Source organism: Falco cherrug, chromosome 9 (assembly GCF_023634085.1).
Source record: "Falco cherrug isolate bFalChe1 chromosome 9, bFalChe1.pri, whole genome shotgun sequence".
NCBI lineage: Eukaryota > Metazoa > Chordata > Aves > Falconiformes > Falconidae > Falco > Falco cherrug.
The window spans coordinates 53,781,930-53,806,685 of NC_073705.1; the positions used below are offsets into that span (position 1 = coordinate 53,781,930).

Here is a 24,756-nt window from a genome sequence, read left to right on the forward strand (position 1 = left end):
CAGAATTCTTAGTGATAGGAGTGTGAGAGCTGTCTGAGCAAGAGTTCAGTTTACTTGAAAACTTGAGGTAGCAAGAAAAGGGCTTAACACTTACTGTAAGGTTTATTATTGTATTGTTCTTACTGGTTTAATTGTTAGGTGTGTGTTATGGTTCCAAAATAACCTTTTCTCTAAGCACTTTTCTTAGAGGAAAAAAGTATGTGTATGTGTGTATAGTGTGTATACATATTTCTCATCTTGCTGACTTAGTCTTTGATGGGTGTGTTGAAATGTTCTGGAGTGCAGTCTGATGCTGGACCAGGTTGGCTTTCAGCTGTTTGTGTTCAGTCTCTTTTTGAATGGAATGGGAGGAGGTTATGGAGCAACATGTACAGGACTGCGTAGTACACTTAGGCAAGAAATGAGGTTGAACTTTGGTACATCTTGCCTCAAGGCTTTTTATTTCTGTATAAAACCAAACTGAAGCAGGGGGTGTAATGCTCCTTGTTTTAGGCTGTTGCCAGTGTGCATTGTATTTCTCCTGACTTACTATATAGTTTTATTTGTTTTCTCACTATAAAAAGCAAGCTAGTTACCTCTACAAGTATATCCCATTTGTGTGCTGTTTTCATGTTTGACCCCTTGAGTTTCAATTTACATCTGTTATGGTTGTCAGTTCCAGTGTGTTCTTTGTTTTTGGAGAAGCTGAAATTGATTTCTTCACGCTCTAAACTGTTAGTACTGTGCATGCTGCTGCTGCTACAGCATAGCTTTTAAATGTTTATATCTAAGAGCTCATTCACTGACATATTCTGAAACTCTGGCAGTGTATAAACTGAAGCAGGAAGAAATTAAATGCAGACCCCCTGAATGCTTATCCCTACCAGAACATAGTTTTCATTACTCCATTTTTCTCCATGCAGCAGCAGTCCAGAGAAGAGAAGGGATAAATACCCCCTTACTGTCAACTAAGATAGCTGCTGGGTTTTTCTCTTACAGCAGATTTTGCCTTTTTTTGTGTGAGTTAGAACAAAAGTGGAGGAGGTAAAAGCTTCTCTGGAAGGCAGCATAACTGCTGTTTGAGACAATCCTCAAAAGATGTGAATAAACAAGTTTTTAGGGTGGTGCTGAAAAGAATAGAATAGTGTGATAGAGCTGCCCTTACTTCTTTTTCTTTTTTTTTTTTTTTTTTTTTTTAAACAAACTAAAGCTGTCTTGGCCCAAGGTGGTCTGTGTTCCAAATTTTACCTTTACACCCTCGCTTACAAAATGACATAAAGACCTTGTAACGTGGGGGATGAAGCCAAGTGTGGGCAAGCTTGATTGCAGGGTCTGCATGCACATATATGGATATTTAACAACATACTGTCTGCAAGCCTTTGTTCCTTAAATATTCTTTAAAGTTCAGTGCTCAAGGATATGGTCATACAATGTGTGTGTGTACAGGCTGTATTTACAGGTTATCAACACCTGTTTGTATGCACACTCTACTCCTTGTTCTAAGGCAATTTATATTGATGTTGCCTTTCAAAAGAAAAATAACTTGAAAATAAATCACCAATTTTTTCTTTTATTTAAAAAGATTATTGCTTCAGCAAACTACATGTTATCAGAGCTTTTTCAGTTGGATGAACCTAAAAAGGAAGATGGTACAGACTTCCCTATAAGTGGAAATTCTGATGAAAGTTACAGCGAGGAAGAGGAAGAAATGCCAGACAGTGATGAAAATGGTTCCTACAGTAACAGTTCTGATCCGCCAGATGACAATAAAGCAGTGGCTGTAATCAAATCTGTTGGGGAGTTATCAGTACCAGAAAAGTACAAGTCTGTTCATCGGATCCGTGTAAGTAAAGCTGTGGATATTTTTAAAGGGCTTTCTTGAAAGATTCAGTTCATGTAGCAAGGTTTGTTACTGAAATTCAGTTACCTGTTTTGTGCTTCAGTTAACCTGAAGACAAGACAGTGGGGGGAAAAAAACTTCTGATGGGCTGCTCATAACATTTGAGGTCTTTGAATTTTAAAGTATAGCAGGTTTAATGTAGATTTTCCCCTGTCTTGCATGTGTCCTTTGTGTCAGCATAGCAGGATACAGAAAAATTATTTCCGTCGCAATAGTAAGAAAATAGGCCAACTGTGGCTATGTGTAAGCACTGTAGATGACCACGAGTTTGTGTGGATAGCTAGGGTATCTTAGTCTTTTATTTCTGGAGCAACGTTGATGTTTGAGTGTTTTTCTGAGATCAGCAGCTACTTCACTTCCACAGGGTTAGTGTTTGATTTCCCTTTGTCTTTCCAAGGTAACTGATCGAAATACAGCAATTGATTTCCTTGAAAACTTGGTTCTAGTTAATTTTAAAGAAGAGGTGAAGCTTCACTCTGCACACATGTACATGTTGTGTCTAAGGGGATAGCTGGGTGCGTGGCCATAGTATTCCTGAAACTTTCTTGGCATACATGTGCCTGATAAAGGAATTGGCAGAAGTGTAATAGTGCTACCTTTGTTGCACTTTCTGTGTATTATTATTGTAACAAAATACAGGAACATGAGAAACTGGGAAGGTCAGTGAAGAAGTTGTTCAAAGCATTTTATTTCTGATATTTTACTTGTCTTACCTAATATAGGGATATGATTGTGAAGTTACTCTCATTGGTCAAAAGCTAAACCTTTTTTTTCTAATGCCTGTGTTGAGTAGCAAAGAACAAAATTTCCTAAGTAAATTTGTAACTGTTATTGCATCTTAATTTCTAATGCTGCAAGGTCCATCAGCTGAAAACACAACTTGTACAGGTGCAGAAGTACTCAGTTTCTTGTTTCTCCTCCCACTTCTACTCAATCCTAGAAAAAAACAAAAATACAAACTCCCCCACCACCACCCCTGAAATCCCAAAGCTTTGAGTTGTTCAAAGGTGACAAAAGTGCAGCTTTGATGTATAGGCTGAAGAAATTATTTTTCTGCAGTATTGAATCTTATCCTCCCAGATCTGCATTGCAGACCGTCTGTGGATGCTTTTGTAACTACTGATGGAATAGAGACATCTCTTCTATTTGTGATTACCAGGGGAGACCAAGTAAATGACTAGGTATATGAATTGCTCACTAAGGTAAAGGAAAGAAATACTGTGACACTTTTTAGTCTCGAGTTCAGCTGTTCCGTTAACACATTTCCTTAATGCTAGGTCTCATTTGCATCTTCTAGCCAGTAACTTTCTTCTGCTGAACATTTTCCTTCCTTCCCTGTGCCCCCTCCATGAAGCCTAGCTGTGCGTTTCCTGTCTGCCATGGCACTGAAGAGCGCTGCAGGCTAGTGCTCAACTATGTCCTGGAGGTAAGTTTACAGTCAACTTTCTAGTGATATTTCACCTAGTACCCAATTCTTGATGTATTCTGTATTTCCTAAATGTTGCTTTCAAGGTGACTTAAATTACTTCTTTTTGCAGGGCTTGAAGTCTGTTGACAGCAGTGTTAAAAAAGAGGGTGACCTTCCTGCAGCTGATCCCAGCACTCCAATCCCATTGAAATATGAAGATGAATCCACCAGTGGTGGTCCCGAGTGTCTGGAAAAACAGATGGCATTATTTTTGGACAAAAGTAAGTTGTATTGTTGTGCAAATAAGACCTTTTCAGTGCCAGCACAAACTGCTGCTACTTTATTTTGATTGTCAAAACAGTGTACTTACGAGTCACTAATTACACTACTGCCTAAGTAAAAGTAATATATTGAAAATTGAGGAACAGTCTGTTCCCTTTTAAATATGAAAAGAATAGGTCATTTGGGATATTTTGCATATCAAAGCAATTATATTAGTAAACTCATAATTTACGGGACCGTATTTAGATGTAGTTTGCAGATGACTTCCATAAGGACTTAGTATTTTGGGGTTTGATACATGGAGCATGACAAATTGCATGGGTTGTTTTTAAAATAGTCTTTAGTTGTGGGGTTTTCGTGACTTCTCACTTCTGGCAGGTTTTTCTCCTACATTGTTTGCTGCTGAATTGCATATCAAATATTAACTAGGATTTTGTTTTCTATCTTGTACATCTACAGTTGTGGAAGGAAGCAGCAAGTAAAAGATGGGGTTTTTTTTGCTTAAATACTCGAAATACAGAAGTCTCAGACTATAGTCTGTCTACTTACTTTTTCTCTGGATTACCATAAAAGGGTAGAAGAAGAAAGACTCTCCTGAAATTAGAGTTCTCTGCAGGGTGAGAAGCCCTACAAGCACAACCCAGGAAGAAATTTGTCTTGCATGTTCGTACAATTCTTTCTTCTTTCCTTTTTCCTTGCTTCCCCCTTCAAAAATCTCTAAATAATAAGCAAGTTCCGTTTTGAGGTACTAGTTTGTGTTCTCATATTTCTCTTCCAATTTCATGATTCTCTTGAATGTCAGTGATCTGGACATGTACACATACTTCCTAGTTTTTATCACATACAAGACCAAGGAGTTTAGCACCTCCATCAGAAAGTTACATTGTGCCCAGCTTGCATAAATCATGTGCAGTACTGCTAATACAGACTGTGAGACTAACTGTTACCAAGATCTACGGAGAAATTCCACCTAGGGCAGCTCAGCAAGAACAGTGGGCGGATTTCAGCTCTCCTGCAGTCAGGCTCTGTTTTCTGCCTTCAGGATTTGGAACTGGTAACATGTTGCAGCTCTTGCCAGCTGGCAAGGAGAATGTCCAGGTTAACTTTTTCTGTTTAGAAACAAGTGTTTCCTGGGGGAGGTGGGAGCTGAATATTGTACAGATCTCAGAATAAACCAAACCAAAAAACCACCAACCACCCCCCCACCCCCCGCCAAAAAAAAAACCAACTTAATTTCTGGATCTGTGCTGGAGTTCTTCCCTGAAGTAGCAACGGTGTTGCTTGTTTAGGTCGTAAGGATTGAATTCAACCTAGAGAAAAATATTTCAAACATAAGGGGGAAACTTCTGCTTCTCCAGCATGTGGGTTTATTTTCTGTGATGCAGATGATATAGTTTCTTGGCTACATGTGTATGTTTACATATGTATAGAAAGGGTAAGTGCTCTTAATTCTTGAATTTTGAGCTTGGAGAACTACTTCTGAATGGTATATGGACACAGTATGTGTGCATTCTATGTCTTTAACTGCATGAGGTGTTGACGTATTAGATTTGGTTTTGTTATAAACACGTAGTTCTAGAACTTACTAAAGAGAGTGGCCTTGCAGGTCAGGCCTTATATGTCCACCTGTGAGCAAGAGACTCATTTCTGCATGCAGATACTGTCAGGACAAAATTCTGTCCTTTGGTATGTCTAAAGCCAAGTCACCTGTTCTTTCTGGTTCCATAACCGAACCCTGCAGCACTGAAGGAACCTTCATATTCTTATGTTGAGGATGTCTTGGAATGAGCGCGAGACAGACATTGGCTTTCCTTGCAGAAAGGACCGGGTTATCCAGTTCCTTTTGTGCTGGAAGCTAAACTCGCAAATGGAGGCTTTCTCACTTTGAGACTGTTCATACAGAAACAGAGCATGTATTGCAAGGATTTGGCAGAGAACGTGACACGTTATGCCCATGGCTTTCTTGTTCTTTTCTACTGCTGTCTAATGGAATAGTCTTGGTTGTTGCATCTGTATTTCAAAAATGGTTTAAAGTTTGAGAGGGTAGCTGCATTGGCTCTGTGCTCACTATGTTTGAGCATCCTGCTACCAGTGGACTACATGGAAAAGTTCAAAGTATTGGGTCCATTTTGCAGATGAAAAATGTAGTGGCAGACAAGTTGGCATAACTCTGCTTGTGCAGAGCTGTACTAAGGCAATTTGCATTCTGTCTGAATGCTGATGAATTATGTTCAACCTCTAACATATGTTATGGAGATGAGATTTACTAATGAGGTTCTGTTGCATTACAGTGGGCTCATTTCAGAAGGGTAAGCATTCCAGTCAGTCAGGAATGATTCCTGGATCGTGGCAATATAAAATGAAACTCCAGCTCATTCTGAAATCATCGAAGGCTTATTATGTCCTATCTGATGCTGCCGTGATTCTACAGAAATACGGGAGAGCGTTACGATACATCAAGCTGGCTTTACAGTGCCATGGTAAGTTGCTTGAATGTGTTTTGTCATCTGCACCATTGCCTGTAGATACCTTTCACGATATCAAATACTTCTCATGTGCATGATTTATCCTAGTGGTGCGCAGTGACAAGTCTGACAACTGTGCGTTTAGTTAACTAAGTGTCTAGCTCCTTATTCGGGAGGGAAGTCTGTAGTAAGAAGAACTCTTGTCTCCCTTTGGTAGAAAGGTGTTCCCATGTTGACAGACTGGGCATATCTGGAGCTTCAGAAGACTTGAAGTTGGGAAAGTTGTTCTGGTGCCAAGACCAAGATAATATTCTGTGGTCGAAGTGCTATCGCTGCAGGCAGATGCTTTTTTGCTGGAAGTGCCTGGTGGTTCCTGTTTCATTTAGATATATTCCCAACTCTCAAAAATACCAAACTTGTTCATCAGCTGAATTGGATACTCCTCTAAAATGAAATATATTTTCAAATATTACTGAGGAAAACGAAGAAAGTAAAATCAGGCTGTTTAGAGTATTACTACCATAATGAGAGTAACTAGTTGGAAAATGCTATTAGCTTAGTACTATAGTGCTGCTATTTTGCTTCCATGTTTGTAGGGCTTGGGGCAGGAGGAGTCTTATAAAGCAAGAGTCTTGATCTTAAGATGAAGAATCAATATGCTTATCAATAACTCAAAGCATTCTTCAGTTTTCAGTCTTTTAAAGACTTGAGAATCAATTTTAAGCTGTACCTTTTGGAAATGAATTTTTCAGGCTATAACTCATTTGAGTTAATCTGTAGAAAGTCAGTTTTCCTTTAGTCAAATATGAGATTAGCATTTGTAATTATCAAATTCACTGTTCATCTTGGACAACATAGTTGCTCTTTCGAAACTGTCAGCTGGGTAGAGCAGCTGTAACTTTAAAATAGGCTAATTTTTCTTAGCAGAAAGTATGTTGTCTGCATACAGAGAATAAGTGTGACAGGTAACATCAAAACCAATTATATTGTCAGTCTGTGTCAAACCTTTTGACATTTAATTCTTTTTTTTTTTTTTTTCCCCTCCCTCATCCATGGGATTTTTTTTTTTCTAATAGATACCTACTGTTGTCTCTGCGCCAGCATGCTTCCTGAAGTATTAGTATTTCTTTGTCAGTGTTTAACCCTTTGTGGAGATATCCAATTAATGCTTGCTCAAAATGCAAACAACAGAGCAGCATATCTTGAAGAATATAATTACCAGACAAAAGAAGATCAGGAAATACTACATAGTCTTCATAGAGAATCCAGGTGCCAAGGTATGGTACTGTTACAAGATAACTGCTGTAATTTGGTTATGTGACAGACATAAGTAATTGCATTATGCTTCCTCAAAAGCATGCACTAGCAACGTTTCTGGAGGAGGGTTTATTATGCTTCAGTTCAGTTCCCTTCAGAGAAAGCTTACCGTGCCTGTCACACGTAAGGAGGCTGTCAGTATGACATGCCTGAAGCTGTAAAATAACTAAATTTAGATACTAACTGTTTAAGTAATGGGTAAATTTTACTTACCTGTAGAAACTGTGGGATCATTCTGACATGGGTCTTATATTTGGTTATCTTTTAGGGAATTTTCTTCTAGACTATCACAGGTTTAAGTTTATTTGGAAATACTATTTGACATGCAGGCTTTTTGGTTTGTTTTGTAGCATTTGCCTGGGCTACGGACTTGTCTACGGACTTGGAATGCCAACTTTCCGTCAGCTGTAAATGTTATGAAGCAGCTTATGAAATTTTACTTTTCAGCAATTTAAAAAACCAAAATCCAGAGCAGCATATACAGGTACTAAAGAGGATGGGCAATATCAGGAACGAGATTGGAGTGTTTTACATGAACCAGGCTGCTGCAGTGCAGACTGAGAGAGTGGGCAAGTACTCTTCCCCCCTCCCCCCCCCCCTTCTTACTATTTCATGGAACTGCAAAAACAATCATGTTCACTGGTTGTGCTGGAAGTCTTGTCTATTTCTAATTATAAAGAAAACATTTAAAGAACTCTGTAGGAAGTACACAATATCAATTACAAAAAAAACTTTAATGTCCATTGTAAATATTTTTCTACAGTAGATTACTGTGACTTGTAAATTAAGTCTAAACTGAATGATGAGATCTATAGCTTTGGAGAAGTTCCTTTACAGTGGGTAGAACACCTTCAAAAAACAGGACAGCAACTTTCAACCAACTTTGTTATAAAAGGGAGGGCATGTTGCTTTCTTGATATTCAGTTAAACCCAGCATGGCATTAACAACTGTAAGATTAATTTAAACATAAGAATAGTTTCGGTAAAGCCAAAAGAATTCTTTGGCTGACAAGTAAATCCTTGGAAAGTTTTCTTCCGGTTTATTTTTGGTGGGGTTTTTTTGAGGAAATAGAGGTTACCTAAGCTGCTTTGCACAGTAAAGTATTTGGTAGATTTTTGGTTTTGAAAGCAAAGCCAATAGTGTCTACAAATAAGAGTTAAATAAACTAGAACAAATTAGAAGCTGGTGGTTCAGTTTAAACAGCTCCAGTCTCCCAAATACTAGCTGTTTTCTGAGACCTTTGTCCAGTTAGTATTTGAAAGATTTTGTGTTGGACTTCAATTTTGTAATTTTTCATCATCTCTGTGTTTTAGTAGAACTGCCATTTAGCTGAAGTAGCTGAAATACTGGATTTCACTTGTCTGTAAAAGACACTTTTTACTTGTTTCGTATTTCACTACACTTCATACATACTTTTTTCATACTTGTAAGTTTATAAAGCAACTGCAATACCCTGAATATTACTACAGAAAAAAAAAATTAGCTGTTTTATCCTGCTTATTTCCCCTGGGTTTTATGTCGTGTTACCACAGTTCTTTAAGTGTAATAGTGCACTTTGGGCATTAGTTTTCTTATGTTTGAGTTTTTTCTTAAGAGTAGTTTCCCAGAACTGGGTTTTCAGAATCATTTACTACCCTTAAATTCTAAAAGGTCATCTATGAGAAAAAGAACATAGTGGAAATGTTTGTTCAGTATCTTTAAAGAACTTGGGTGAGACTGTAAGCCTTGTGTCTTAACCCTAGTGAGTAAAAACGTATCGACGACAGAACAGCAACTCTGGAAGAAAAGCTTCTCTTGCTTTGAAGAAGGAATTCAGAATTTTGAGTCAATTGATGATGCAACCAATGCTGCTCTTCTGCTGTGCAACACAGGAAGGCTGATGCGAATCTGTGCTCAAGCCCACTGTGCAACTGAAGGTGACTTCAAACGAGAGTTTTCCCCAGAAGAGGCCCTTTACTATAATAAGGTAACATCATACTATTTTTAGAATGTCCCATACCCTAATTTGTCTTTTACTGTAGAATATGTGCAAATATCTTTGTAAATATCTGTAAGCCTTGATGTAATAATTTGAGATACCTCTTCTGCTTTTGTATTGCCTTAATCGGTGTTCTGTAGGCTTCAGTATTGTTGGTTTAATTCCATTGCCCTGAAATAGCGCCGTTCAGATCCTGGTGTTTAACGGACTGTAGTACCGTGCACAAGGGAGACGGAAATGCCTGTTCCGGATTCAAGTTAGGACCAAAATGGTTGTAAAGAAAATGAAGAACGCTCAGATAGGTGTTTTGGAATGCTTCCTTGAGAATGAGTGTAAGGAAACTAATTACTAGCTGCTGTAAATACAGGCAGTAATAAGTATGTGTATTATTTTGTCATCTGCAGGCTATTGATTACTACCTGAAGGCATTAAGATCACTAGGTAAGAGAGACGTGCATCCAGCTGTGTGGGATTCTGTGAACTGGGAGCTGTCTACTACATATTTCACTATGGCAACTCTACAGCAGGATTATGCTCCGTTATCTAGGAAGGCTCAGGAACAGGTAATACAGAGCGTTTGTGGCAACATCTGAAAAAATTACTTTCTTCCTGGAAAACTGAACAGTGAAAAAAATTGATACTGGAATAACTTCCAAATGTTTATTGGATTCAAAAACTTTCGTGAAGTATTTCTTGGAAAACAGAAAACATTTAGTGACTTGCCTTTTTTTAAAGTTTTGCTTAATGAAAAGTGTGTGTCACAAACAGATTTAACTCTTACACTTGCACATAGTTGTGTTCTAGTTTCAGAGTAGCCACACTACATCTTATTGGTTTGTTTCATAGATAGAGAAGGAAGTTAGTGAAGCCATGATGAAATCCCTGAAATACTGCGATGTTGATACGGTGTCTGCACGACAGCCTCTCTGCCAGTATCGGGCTGCAACCATCCACCACAGGCTTGCTTCAATGTACCACAGTTGCCTGAGAAACCAGGTATTAGTAAAAACTGTTTAATTTTTCTGCATAGCTTCCACACGTAACATGTCCGTGTGCATGGAGGTTGATATGTATTCTTCTACCTGTAGTTGGGATATATTTATTTACATGATTTAACCAAAGAAATTTGAGATGCTTGATTTGCAAATCATTGTGAAATATAATGTTATTTTTAAGTGTAGTCTTTCCTTCACAGAATGTATTGACCTTTATGGTTCTGTCTATTCTAAGTAGTTCCATGCTCTCATAACAGAAGCCATTGATGACAAATATTTTCTTTGGTTTGGTTTTGTGTCCAGGCCACTCTTCTGATATGCAAGCAACCAGCATTCTGCTAGAACTTTAGCACAGAATTTATTAAAGTCTTAGAAAGCAACATGCAAATCTGCACTGATTTTTTTTATTTATTTTTTAACCCCAAAGTAGTATTCTTTATGGCTGACTTAGTTCTACTTGGTGTGAATTTGTTAGCATTAGCTATGAAATTACAATAACTTCAAAGATGGCGTGCTGGTGATGTGTTCTAGAACCGTGCAGCCATTCATATAAACCGTGATGCAGTGAGGTGAGGAATGATTGTGGACACCTTGTGTACCAACCTACACAGGTGGTTTTTTTCCTAACGGTTATCTCATGAACATACAAACTGTCTGGGATTTATTATGTACCCTAATTTGAGCGCAGGTTGGTGATGAACACTTGAGGAAGCAACACCGTGTACTTGCTGATCTTCATTACAGTAAAGCAGTACGACTTTTCCAACTCTTGAAGGATGCACCCTGTGAGTTCCTTCGTGTGCAGCTGGAAAGGGTGGCATTTGCAGAATTCCAGATGGCGAGTAAGTCTGGCTTTGTCTTACTACAACAGCTTTTCAAACAACCATTAGCTCTTAAATTTCATTTTTAGATAACTGTGTATATGAGAGCAGGACTAATCTGCTCCTTGGAATAGAGTTTTCAAGAGAGAAGAGATTTTTTTTTTTTTATCTTACTAGTTTTCTGTTAACTAGAACAGTACACACTTTTGTTGTGGGAACTGTTTAATTGGGATGGAAGAAAGTGCAATCTGTAACATAACCCATTTGTGTCATGTTTACCTTTTTTTTTTTTTTTAATTTTATTTTTTATTTTTTTAGGTCAGAACAGCAGTGCTGGGAAATTAAAGACTTTGTTTGGGGCCCTAGATATAATGGCAAAAACCAAAGGTGCATTCCAGCTCATCAGAAAGGAGCTTGTGGCAGAAAGTGAACAGGTAAACAGAAGTCAAGTGGTGTGATTCTTTGCTCCCTTGTCTCTCTTGCATTCCTGTAAAACCGTTATTTGGCAATTAAGATACTGCTTGGTCGCTTTTCAGTAGAGCTAGTTGCTTAAATAGCGTGGGCAGGCTTTGAGCCTATTGCAATTCTTGTCTAGCCTTTAAGTGGAAGCAGATTAAAAAAAAAAATTGCTCTAGAACATAATTTGGAGATGGATTAAAACGTGTATTGCTTGAGTGAGTGAATGGGGTTCTGTGCAACTCTCTTATCCCTTAAAAGATCCCTTATCTGTTAGAAGTAGTCTTAAAGAACTTAATGTATATAAACGGGAATTCTCTCTATAAAGTATATTGAACTATTAAAATGTGGAAGGTTATCTGTAGCTAGTGTTAATAGGTTCGTGATGCCTCGATAATTACTTGCAATATATGCTGACCCGGTGTTCATCCCTTGCTAGCAATTTGAGCAACAGATTGAGCAGTCAGGTCCATAATTTCCTGATATTTTTATAACTGAATACTCCAATGGACAACATAAGCAGTCGGTGTAACTTGTGTGCAGCGTAGATCTGAGCTAACTACTGAAGCCTCATAAAGAGGGTGTCATAGCAGTTGGGGTGTCGGTACCACTTCTGTAAAGAGTAAGCTAACCTGCAAGTGCAGTTGTCTGACTTGATTGAACTGTGTTTAAACGGTGGAGTTCAGTGAAATGGTGTGGCTTTTCTTTCTTTTTCTGTAGATGAGCGAGAATAAAAGTACTGCTGAGAATGTGTCACCTAATGATTCCTCTGCTGGCCTTAACAAAGAAGAAGTATTGAAACTGCTTGGTATTTTTGAGTCCAGAATGTCATTCCTTCTCCTCCAGTCCATTAAATTGTTAACTGCAACCAAAAAAAAAATTGGGTAAGTTGAACTTTGATGTGTGTAGGTGTAGGTGTGGTTGTCATCCATAAATTCATACGGAGTATGTATCTTAACCATGTAACAGTCACCTCCATAAAAGAATAAATACCACACTCTTCTGTGTGGAGAAGGAGCTGAGATATGCCTTAACCATCTAAATTTTGAATGTTTTATGTGGTTTTGCAAGTAATTGATGGAATGACCAAGAAACACCTTTACTGAGCGTGTCTAGGCAGCTTTTTTCTCTCCTCTTTCTGATAGCAGTCCAGGGCTGAGTGAGTTAAAAAATCAGACTTGAATGGCTGTATTCAAATGGGAAAACAATGGTTTGTAATAGTCTCCTGAAGTGCCTGGTGCAGTTATGAATCACTGATGCTTCATCATGCTCTGTGATACCTGACTTACCCTTTAGAGGGTATAAATCCTACGTCTCATAGGTATAAATTCACACACAAAGCAGTTTAACTTTTACTGCCATAATTTTGCTGGCATAATTCTAGTTGTCTTTTATTTGTAATCAAACTGTTTGCTCGGGGAATGAGCTACATGTATGTGGTGTCCTTTATCTTAACTGACACTGGTTTGTCTGTGACAGAGCACTTGAAAGCTACTGGGGGAGAAACCACTGCATGCTGATGATCTCTTCATCTACCTTGACAATAAAATGTATTGGCTACAGCATCGTTTAGCAAGCAGAATACTTCAGAATAAACGTGGGCACATCAGCAATGCTGTTAATAGAGGGGGGCTGTATTGGGAAGATACTCACTGGCATTAAAGAATTTTCTAATGCCTAATGGCATTGTGCAGTGAAAAAAGAATCTTCTGTCTTGCTGCTGGGATTCAGAACAAACGTGGCTTCTCCTTTTTGTGTTGACCTTGAAGTGTTGCTGGGATTCGGTGTGGCAGCGTAATTCCTTACACCACTTCTGTTGGTCTGATTTGGGTGTGTGTGGTGCTGCCCTTGGGATCCAGACAATAACTTACTCCCTCAGCAGCGAATGTGTTTGCAGAAGCTACAGCAATATACTGTTGCTGTTTCTAATGTTATATGAAGTTAGCTTATGAAAACGTGGCATTAGTTCTAGTATGCGGTTCTAGAGAATTCTTTTATTGTTGGAAGTTGTCTTAATAGTTTTTCAGATTGAAGCACTGCTGATGCGAGTGCTATTTTGCTAGAAGTAAACTGTGAAATGCATTCACTCTGCACAGTCGGTTGTCTGCTGATCGGAGGAGGCTGTGAATAGAAAACCGTGAGACAGGAAAAATCCCGCGTGCTTCCCTGGCGCTGGTTTAGGCGCAGTGTTCGGTGCTTTCACTTTTTTTAAAGAAGAGCTGCCACAAGGTGGCAATCTGAATGTGTGACATTCAGAGGACTGCAGTATAACTTGTATGTAACCAAGTAGATGGCCCAAGTAACAGAGCAAATTGTTTTAGTTCTGTTGTCTCATAATGTGGGTAAGTGTTGTAAAACAAAAAGCCTCTGTTTTTGTTCGGGGGCTCCCCCCGTTTACTTTTTCATCGTTGTCTTGAGTGGAGTTTTGTACTGAAGATCCCACATAGGGAACGAGTTACAGTTTGGATGCTGTGAAGTGGCACTGTTGGAACATGTGAAACTTTTTAAAATGGATCAAGGCTAAGCTTAAAACTACCTTTTGTTAAACCTTTTGAGTGCCTTGTGTACATTTCCTCAGTTCTGCTTTGGACAGGAAGGTAACGTCTGCCTTCTGTTTTAATAATGGGTTGAAAAGGGAGGAAATTGGAGCCCCCAAAATCTGTTTCAGGGTCTCAGATGCAGTTTGGCAGAGAACAGGAGAACGAGGTGAAATTAATGTTTGACAGCAAAACCTGCAGACTAGCTATAAAACTGGATGAAATCAGAGTGTTACCCTCTAAAATTTAAATGCACAAGTGTAACTGAACTTGGCTATGTAAATTGGAGGGAAGAAGTAATTGAAAGTAATTATTCTGGGAATTCTTTTAACTTATCCTGGAAATACTTTGCGTTTCAGTGGCTTTTTATTGACTACCTGTTCTGTTTAATAAATAAACCTGTCCGGCTTCTGCCAAGTTTTATGAATTTGATTTGCTTCACTTTTTCATGGTAATGCCCAAAGCATTTACAATTAAACTCACTGCTGCTTGTACACATGTGCTTTATTTGTCGTATCAATGGCAGCATTTTTATTTTTCATTTTTCTAGTTTGGGTCACTTATTAGTCTTGGACATGAAATGTAGCAGAGCAGGGTGGCAAAGACAGGGGGGTGATGGTGCTGAAGCAGAAGACCAGGATGTGTGCTATAAGTGATTTACAGTCTTTGTTGAATGGGGAAAGTTGGTGGGAGCTTAGACTGCAGGCTGGCAAGAAGAGGAAAGGCTCTTTTGTGTAGAGGTGTCGAGCATGGAAAAGTCCCTGTATCGTAGGGGAAATAGCTTAGGTGTATGGAACTTGAGAGAATGAGGCCAGGTCGTGGGTGTCAGACGTGGAATAGGAAAATTATGTCCACAGCGGTTTAGAGGGGAGAGCTAATAGCAGGCAATGGCACAGGAGCAAACAGACAGTGTCCTCTGACTGTTCAGGTGTCTGCATTTGGCACGATCAGGTTAGACACTAACTTATCAAAAGTACAGAGTTTTGGCATCTAGACCTGGATTTTGGAGGGTTTATGATGCGATTTTGGATTATGACTTAATAAAATGGCCAGACTGGAGCTGAATAAAAATCAGCACAGCTTATCCCTCCTGCAGTATAAGCAGGGGCTCTGACTGCAGTGCTGTGAAATGGCAGGAGACAGGAACTAAGGCAAGAAGAGACTCACAGCAAAACACCAGCCATGTAGTTTCACAGGGATAGTCATCACTGTTGTCATTTAATAATAGGTTTTGATAATTTGCGGAATAAAATATTGTGGTTAAAGCTAATAGGTTGTGCTATCTGTTTTCTTTTTTAGGGGCATTAATGAAGAAGAAGTTGTTCTTAAAACAAACAAGCAAGTTTACTCCCTGCTGTTGCGTGCAACTGCTAACAAAAGTATGACCCTGCTAGAACGAATAGAGGTAATCGTAAATTTACTGGAACAGCTGGCTCAAAATGCTGAAGGTAGTAACGGAGGAGTTCAGTGACTGAAATGGTGCAAACCAGCAGAAACAGTGCCTTGCTACGCATGGGATCAGCAGTAGCTTTTCCCATGTCATTTGTATTTGTTGAAGGTGATAATATCACCTACTTCATTAACGTTGTACATCTGGGAAAGAACAGGAATTCCTTTTTATCCTGAGGACTCTGTACTGGTTCAGTTACTAGAGTTTCTTTCTTTGAAAAGCCAATTTTGGGTTCGGGATAGAAACAACAATTTTTCATGTTGGAGAACTTCAGTTTATCTCCTACAGATAATGGGCTTTGCAGTGATACACATGTTTTGCATAAAAATGTAATCTCACAGTTGCTCTAGTTTGGTATTTAACGGAAACGCACTTTGAGCAAGGCTTCACTGAAACACTTCAACCGGTAACGTGACCCAGAGTTGTACAAGGGACATTTCTGTTGAATATGTGGACATGCCACTTCTACCACCATTGCTGTCCTGCACTGAAATGTGTGCCTTTCTCGCTTTGATGCAAGACTCTTGCAAATGTTAGCCATTACTGGGACTTCATTTACCCCAGAAAGTGAATGGTTTTAGCTGTGTTTGAATTAATCAAGAAGAGTATTATCTTTTTCAGACTTGAAACTGTGAATAAATGAGAGCGTATTTTTAAATAAGAAGTTATTTATTAAATATAAACTAATGAATCAGTCTGCCTTGTTTTTCTTGTTATGACTGTTACAACCCTCATCAGAGAAGCAAACTGCTCAACAGAACTAAAACAATTGGAAAGGCAGCAGGCGCTGGGAAAAAAAATCTGTAAAATCACACCTAACAGATGAGTGTAGTCTTACCTCAGTATGTGAGGACTCTGGTTTTTTTGGAAAGATGTGTTATTTAAAGATAAAGTTTTCAAAATGCAACTATGTCTTAATGTTTTTTTTATAAAAAGTGTGGTTCATTATAGGATAATAATAGTATAAAACACACTGTTTATTCCAAGGTAGTAATAGTTTTCATGTGTCTATGCATGCACATATATTTTTTTAATCTATACTAAAGACACAAGTGGTTAATTAACTATATAAGTTGCTTATTTTGAGGAGGTGATTCTTACTGTCATGGTGACAGACAGTGACATATATATATTTTTTTTTTTTTGTATGGGACATGTTTTCACCCAGAAAACCCCAGTTTGTAGAAATTTCCATCCTGACAATTTAAAGACAGTTTTACAAGTGCAGCCTTAGGTCTCTCTTCAGAAGAAACCTGATCTTTCTGGTGCAACATAGAGCACAAATAACCTGAAAGAAGCAAAAGCACCTTTTGGAAGGATGAAAGATGACAGGCGTCGTATGTATCTGTTCTGTCGATTCTGATTTGGAATGATTGATCTGAAAAAGAAGGATTTCTGTGTCTTTTCCTGCCCTCCAGCTGGGGGCTGGCTCGGGGCAGCACCCCTTGCACCCGCCTCACTTCTGGTGAGGTCGGAGCTGCAGAAAATTGAACAGCGGGTGTCTGAGGTAAGACTGCTAAAAGCCCTGTGTCTGAAGCTGTTATCAGCGAGAAGCCTGGCAGCAGCGAGGAGTGGAAGAAATAAGTTCACGACAAAAAGCTCTTCAGAGCAGAGGAGCTGAGGGGTGACTAAGCAGGACTGCCGAGATCAGTGACTGTATCACAGAGCTACTCGGGGTTGGAGAAGTCTGCTGATCTGATGGCTGCTGGCAGGTTCCTGGTGTAAGGGGAAATTCTAGCTGAAAGCCATTGATCAAACCCAATTTCACAGGCTATCTTGCTGCACGGGTCAAAGAGCACTTACACCTGCCCCAGTCCTGCTGCTTTGGGAAGCAGCTGTGAGCATAGCGTGTGCTTCTGCAGGTGTGTGATGGTCAGCCAGCCGATGAGAAGAGCCTCAGAGTAAGCCTGGAGAACCGGTAACAGGCTGTTACCATGATTATTTTTTTTTTGGGGGGGGGGGGGGAGCGGGTTATGGAACCTCTTCTTGATTCCTTGTAACAAAATGCAAGTAATATTTTACGGTACTTCAGCCTCACATAAAAATAGATCAGGTCTGTAACCTGCCAAATGACATCCTAATAAAAGTCTTAAGCCTGCTCTGGTTTATGAACGCCACAGCGGTTGGGTAAGGTCCCCTGCTGCTTAATGACTGGGGCAGACTCGGTGCCACCGAGGCAGCAGCTGGGAGCGTGGCCTCTCCTGCAGGCAGCGCCTGTGCGCGGGGACAGGCTCCCGCAGCGCGCTCGAGGCGGTTGGCAGCGGGTTAAAGACCCAAGGGCCCAGCGCAGGGCGGGTGGCGTGGGTCTGGCACAAGGGCGAATTCCTCGGCCCCAGCCTGGCAGTGGTGACTGGGTAAAGGCAACGTCGGCAAAGTGTGCGTGGCAGTGGTGGAGACCGGTGGTGTCCGCTCATCAGCCAGGCAACAACAGGTGCAACTTACACTAGATGGCAAATAATTTTGCTAGTGTAAGGGAGCAGAAGCCCACAGCTGGCTTCTGTTTCCAGTTCCCATTCTCTGCCTGATCCTGGCTCCTGTTCTTGGGCGGGCACTCGCGGGAGGGGGCACTCGCGGGAGGGGGCACACAGGCTTCATCACAGCTGCCCTCTGTCAGAGAGCAGAGCTGCGGGCAGCACTGCAGGGGGCTGGAACAGGCTTCCCCTTCCTGGCTCTGCCGTGGATTTATTTTTGAGTGAAGCGATGAGCAGCCCTGCACGCTGTGTTACAGGGGTGGTGCCCAGCAGACTGAGCTTCAGTCATCTTACAGAAGGGGCAAAGTCAGCAACTGCTGCATACTCATCCTCTTCCTTCTTCCCTAGGGCATGTTTTCGGGTCCTGCAGCTGCATCCAGTTACCACAGCCATTCCAGTATCCTACACGAGGTTCTGTAAGGGTGAAGCATTCCACTGTTCAACATTGCCTTCCAGCAATTAGCGTACTTCTGAGATCCTATGTCATTGCAAGAAATTGAACTGCTTTATAAAGCAAAATGGTTGTCATATTGTGCCCAGTCTGACTGATGAATCCATATACACAATCTGAAATTACTTCAGTTATTATTAACATAATTGGGTTCAGATTGACTCTCATTCTAGGTATGGAGCATCTCACCTAATTGGAAACGCAGGCCGTATACTCGGAATTAAGCTAATAGACATTTGCAGCAAATGAGGATTTCTCTGTTATTCTATGAACCTCAGTGCTATCCTAACAATGTGAATGACTTTCATGAGGATTATAATTGAGTGTATTATGATTTAAATCTTCTACAAATTCCTTAGTATTAGCTGAAGGTAGCATTAGTGCTAAATAGGATTACTTTTTCCCCCTTTCACAGATAAACAATTAAAGCATAAACCACATCCAAAACAGACAACTCTTAACACCATGATTAACTATGACAATCCAGTTTATTTCTCTGTTAATAAATCCTCCTTCTTTACAGCACTAGAAACCAAAACCTAATTTTTAAGACCCTATACTGTAAGGATATGGAGTGGCAGCAGCTGCCCTGCTGTTGGCTCCACACCGTGCAACTTCCCTGCAAGACCTGTCCTATTCCATTGAGAGTCTACAATCATTATTTTACTATAAATATTTGAAAAGCAGAACAATGAACAAGTAAGCTTTACAACAGAAAATACTTCATTGTAAGACTGCTTCTTCTGGGTTTGGAAAGAAACGGGAGAAAGATGGGTTTGGAAAACTGATTGTACAGAGAAATGAAAACCTTGCCTTGTGTGCTAGTATTACCTGAAGTGATACACTGAACTTCTTTTGATACACGCTGACGCGGATTAGCCTCTCACAACCCCTCTTCAGGGAGCGCCCACATGAAATATTTACACTGCAAACATGAGGAAAGGGGAAGAGCTACATGCTTTAAGGGACACTGGAAAAAAATCTAGATTTCTGAGATAGTTAGATGCAAGCTTCTCACACCAGGCCCTGACCAGGACAGTGTTGCATATCCCTGAAAAAAATACTTTCTTGCAGGACAACGGGTCTGCAAGATGGAAAAACCTACAGCACCATATTCCCTTTCAAATGCCTGCCGTGCTCTTATTCAGGCACACAGCGTTTCTGTCTGTGAAGTGCTTTTTGGATCCCAGCGGCGAGGTCCTGTGGAGTCGGACTCTCTGCAGTGCAGCTCACAGGGATTCCTGCTGCTTCCATGGCTTCAGCTGTCGTTGGACCGATAGCAGCAAACTGAAATGACGTTATTTACAGTTACAACAGCGCAGTCAGGTGCAGCACCAGCTCTCACTAGTTACTCGGGTACGTACCCCTCCTTTGCTGACATTGCCGGTGTTACCAACTTGTATGACTGAGCTTACTAAACTGTACTAACCATTTCAGGTTGAAGAGTCTCAGTATTAAAAACCGCCTACGAATTGAGCTACTTAGAAGTCACTTAGGAAAGGTTATTATTTATCTTGCTATTAGAAACATTGACAGCTCTTAGTCCCGTGAAACAGGAAAAGTGAGAGGAATTTTAATATGCCTCAGCCTGATTCAAGCAAGAACTGTTTACACCTTCACATTACTAAAAGAAAAGAAAGCCTATACCCAGTGGAGACTGGGTAAGTTAAACTGGGGAAATAATTCTAGGTGAAAACAATTACTTTTTTTAAATAAATGGCTCTCAGCTATATAATCACATTTGTGTTTACTCTCTGTGCATTTGCTATAATGTGGTTTTTTTTCAGAGAAAGAAGCACAAACAGAAGAGAAAATGAAGGTCTGTAATGGGTTTAACAGCTTTCCCTTTTCTCATTTGCCCACACCAAACCTACTCCCTATTGTATTTCACCACTTTTAAAGAGAGTATACCTTGATATGGCTGATAAAATCCCCTGAAAGCTTCTGAATGTGCTGGAGGCAAAACTTGACACCAGATGGACTGAAGAACACGATACATGCTGGAATTCCCTGTGTAAAAGTAACCACAGGTTGGCATAGATTACTCACAAATTACTCAGCAGTGTATGGGTACACTTTCACATAAAACCCTTCAACTGTCTCTATATGGACGTGGAGTGTTTTTATTGATGAGACACAGCAGGTATGCCAACGGAAAGGGTTTCCTGTGGTGCAGAGAGCCTGCCCAGCCCCCACGTACCACAGAGTGCTGAAATTCAGGTGTGACTTCAACCAAATGCTTTGTCACACAAGCGCTTGGTGATAAATGCACTGCCAGGGTTCTGGAGCTGTTCTCATTTTCCTGCTCTGCAAGAAAACTTGGCAAGTTCTTTCTCTGCTCCATCCCCATTTCTGTCAGTTCTGCACAGGCACCCTGTTGCCCAGCTCCTGAGGTTTACCCCAAGTTCTGCCTGCCCTGAGATGCTCTGGCAAAGGTGAGGCGATGCCTTAAAACCGCAGACTCTCAGAATAAACCTGCCATAAGAGAGCAGCAGCAATCTTCTGGAGCCAAATAAAACTGCACAATTCTGTCTGGAGTGAAGGTCCCAAGCTCCTGAGCTGCAGACCTAAAGCACATGCTCACTTTATCGTGATTGTCTGACAAGAAAGATACACTAGTTCCACTCAGAGTACATCTGTTGTTAGTTTATAGCACGTGACTTGGTAGCCAGCCTTAGCTCGTGGAGGCCAGAATGAGAGTTTCACACAGTGCTCTTCACTGTCCTCACAAATTGCTCAACACTTGTCATTTTATGTCAGCTCTCCACACACTAAATACATAACCACAGCAGCACCAGTTAAGGACAACTAAAAAGCGCATGAGAAACACATTTTCACAGCTTTACGCTTAAACCAACATCTAATTGCAGCAAGTGAGGAGTGCCATCAAAAGGTTTCAGAAAGTTACAAAATGCGTATGTACCATTGACTCACTTTTGTAACGGCTGTAAACTACATACCGTGGGGATCAGAACTGCAGTACCCACCGAGGAGCACGGGGATACTGCCGTGTATCATCGACTGCCCGTGCCATAACCTTTTAGGGCCTCTTGAAAAAGAACTTCAAAATCAATATGTAATTTAACAAGATGTTAATGCGCAGACTTTAAAAGGAGGTGCAATGTGCTCAAGGAGGCCAAGTCTGTGTAATAAGGAAAGCCTGCGTTTTGCAGAAAATTAATCCTACGTATGATGTGGGTGCCTACAAATGGAAAATTCAGAAAGCCAATCTTGAAAAAATAAAAGCAATTATTAGTACATTCAGATCTTTTACTATGCACTGATCCTTGCTTAATGACATTTACTAGATGGTTTTAAAAAGAGAAAAACAATAATTAGCAAATAGATCTCAACAACACATGTCAACAGCAAGTCACTGCTCTAACACTTCCAGTGAGATCATTAATGCATTCACAGATCGGATAATTGGAGAAAGAACGCTGAAACTACGTAGGGCAGATTACTGCTGGATTCTGATTTGTAATATACAGCAAAGATGTCCAGTGAGATTTCAGTTACAGTAATAAAAAATAATAATAAAGCTGTTCACTAAATATCCTCGCTAAATGTAATTTCTGACACTACTACTGAAAAAGTAGTTGTGTCCAGCTGAAAGGAATAAACTGAATATGTAATTAAGCAGTTATTTCCCGGTAATTCTGAAACACATCTGTTTTGAAAGTTAGACAAAATGTGGAAGGATTTGTTTTCTTCAAAGGGAGGCACTTCCAGGCTCATTTGTAATTCCCATAACAAGTAGCTAAGGGACTCACTCTCTGTCTGAACCTTCTGCTATCGGACTTTGTTGATAACCAACAGGGAAACGAGAAGCCTATGGAGGATATTCTTGTATCACCACAAGTATCCTTTCCAGACAGCTGAAAAAAAGGAGTACGCTGCTAGGTATTATTGTATACCCCCAAAATTCTCAACCTACATCAGCATCCAGTACCTGTTGCGAGAAGTAACTGCTCAAAGATTCTTGCAGATCAGTGTGTTGCGTTGTTTGATAAACGGTAAGGCTTTCCAGAGGTATACCTGGGATCATGATATACATTCATAATTAAACGAGGTTTCATTAATTTCTATCATTTCAATAAAAGACTCTCAACATACTAATTGCAGTTAAGTGTACCATTTTAGGCTTTAAAAGATAGATAAAAAATTCTGTGAGGCGCTTGCAGGTATTTCTAGAGTTGCAAGGTATACCAAAGCACGCGTAACCAGAGGAGCTCGGAGCACGCCTCGCAGCTCGCAAGCCTCGCAGTGTTTCTGTGACACCTTCCATCTCACAGCTGGGAACACCAGGGGACAACAAGGCGAATAACCCTGCCCCTGTCAGGCCACAGCGCAGTCCCAGAGCTACGGGCAGCAATCCAGCCTCACAGGTTTTAATCCCATCCTCTAACTTCTAGCCGACATAATGGCAAATTCAATTTTTACTTATTAAAATGTGGTTCGCAAGCTTTAGATGAAACTTTTCTCATAACCGACTAATTAAAATGAGGCTCCAGGGGAAGTTCAACCTTTTTCTTTAAGTACTGTAGGAAGTACTTCTCTTTTCAGGGCTCCACAAGGAAAAAGAAGAGCTGAGGAATTAGGTTTCTCTCCTGTAAACAAACAAGAACTTTAATTAACTTGCATGTGTAATAAAGAGGAAACAATACATTGAATATATTTTAAAAGGATCGAATGTTGAACACAGCAGTAAATGCTGCGTGCTTCATCACAGACACAGCTCTAAGATAACTGAAAACATCTGCAGGGCAACTGCATCCGCAGTTCAGAGGACAGAGGCTACACTTTGCATGTACATTAAAAAATATTCCATAACTATAATATGAACACATTGGCTAAAAAGATCTCACAAAAGACAAACTGCATTTCTATTCCCCCTGCCAGTCTACAAAGCAAAACAAGTACCGTGCAAGTTATCTCCTCCTCTTCCTCCTCAGAAACACGATCTCCCTCAATTTAATACCGAAAATCTTAGTCCTGCTCAATACACGACAGCTCTCTCTATAGCGACGAATGATCAGGCAGACAAAGAAGAGGGCTGAAAAGTTTCAGTCTATCTGCCTATCTGAAATTCTTTTTTTTTTACTTGCCCAAAGAAAAATTATTCTACTTCCACTGCTAGGATGGAAGTAGGTATCCTCGCTTGCTCTTCTCCTTTGAAACTTTAGTTACTCTTACACTGCTGAGGTGTGAAAGCCCCTTGGTAATTCTGGAAGGACCTTCCCGATACATGGCTGCTGCTAACTTACCTCTTGTGATACACCTGGGGTGCAGTTTCCACAGGTTTTGTATGTTTGTAATACGTTACCAGAGGAGCAAAATTTAAAAATACCACCAGGGGATTTTACTCATGTTACCATCTCTTTGGTTACACCTCCTGCACTCCTGAGGCCACCCTGTCCCCGTGCACTATGCACATGCCCACACACGGAAGAACACTGACCGTGATCAGGACACGGTGAATGCAAACAGCTGGCTCGGAAGAAAGAGCGAGCACTCTCTGTGTGAGACTCGCAATAAATCGCTGGGCTTAGGGCTTAAACTAATAGTTTTGGAAGGTTTTTCACTAGATTTTATCTCATAAAAGTGAATATTGACACTTGGCAGACAATAAACAGCATTTTAATCAAGGAAGAATTCAACTTTTAGACAGGAATTTAACCGTAGACTTTTTTTGTACAGTTTGCCTTTTCTATAAATAACAGAAAATTTCAAGATGGAATTCTACACAGCTGCACGCAACTTTGCATTCATCTTTCAAAATAAATGAGAGTTCCCCAACACATCTTTTTATTACTAATTCAAGTATGTTAATACATATGTTTAAGAGATGACTACTAGAAAAATAAACGCTTTTTCCTAAGTGCTGGAATAGACTCTTGGTTTGTAGCAGTGAGCATCAGAGATGCCCCCCAGGAAAAAAAGGAAGGACAGCATAGTAAAAATGAAATGGAAAGACCCTCATTAGGAGTCAACACAGATACCTTTGACTGCCCTAACTGCACGCTGAAATTTTATTAGAAACTACAGATATGCTTGTAACAAATTACAGGAAGGAAGAATGAACTTGGGACAGAAGTAAAACAGATTTTAATATAATAAAACCAAGTATCTCAGCATTAATCCTCCTACAACTCATGTCAGTTAATTGAAATGTCAATGTCATACCTGTAAAGAAACACTAATCTCCTACTTCTGTAGCCAACACGAATGTTACACTGTAATCA

At 40.1% G+C, this 24,756-nt stretch overlaps 2 protein-coding genes across 4 annotated transcripts in view; one reads left to right on the forward strand and one right to left on the reverse strand.

Annotated features, from left to right (window-relative positions):
- The window catches only part of EDRF1 (erythroid differentiation regulatory factor 1), a 28,511-nt gene extending 12,228 nt beyond the window's left edge, over positions 1-16,283 (forward strand). For all 3 annotated transcript variants that reach the window (XM_055721161.1, XM_055721162.1, XM_055721163.1), the window contains 13 exons: positions 1,562-1,822; positions 3,234-3,305; positions 3,418-3,568; positions 5,861-6,049; positions 7,111-7,311; positions 7,702-7,924; positions 9,099-9,318; positions 9,735-9,893; positions 10,177-10,326; positions 11,014-11,167; positions 11,465-11,580; positions 12,323-12,486; positions 15,439-16,283. In XM_055721161.1, the coding sequence (XP_055577136.1) occupies positions 1,562-1,822; positions 3,234-3,305; positions 3,418-3,568; positions 5,861-6,049; positions 7,111-7,311; positions 7,702-7,924; positions 9,099-9,318; positions 9,735-9,893; positions 10,177-10,326; positions 11,014-11,167; positions 11,465-11,580; positions 12,323-12,486; positions 15,439-15,610 (2,232 nt within the window). In that variant the 3' untranslated portion in view covers positions 15,611-16,283. The remainder of the gene's footprint in view (positions 1-1,561; positions 1,823-3,233; positions 3,306-3,417; positions 3,569-5,860; positions 6,050-7,110; positions 7,312-7,701; positions 7,925-9,098; positions 9,319-9,734; positions 9,894-10,176; positions 10,327-11,013; positions 11,168-11,464; positions 11,581-12,322; positions 12,487-15,438) is intronic.
- Positions 16,284-18,980: 2,697 nt separating this feature from the next.
- The window catches only part of UROS (uroporphyrinogen III synthase), a 32,065-nt gene continuing 26,289 nt past the window's right edge, over positions 18,981-24,756 (reverse strand). The window contains exons 8-12 of the mRNA XM_055721165.1: positions 23,038-23,121; positions 22,464-22,549; positions 20,423-20,521; positions 19,374-19,798; positions 18,981-19,342 (exon numbers count right to left, since the gene is read on the reverse strand). Of these exons, the coding sequence (XP_055577140.1) occupies positions 19,652-19,798; positions 20,423-20,521; positions 22,464-22,549; positions 23,038-23,121 (416 nt within the window). The 3' untranslated portion in view covers positions 18,981-19,342; positions 19,374-19,651. The remainder of the gene's footprint in view (positions 19,343-19,373; positions 19,799-20,422; positions 20,522-22,463; positions 22,550-23,037; positions 23,122-24,756) is intronic.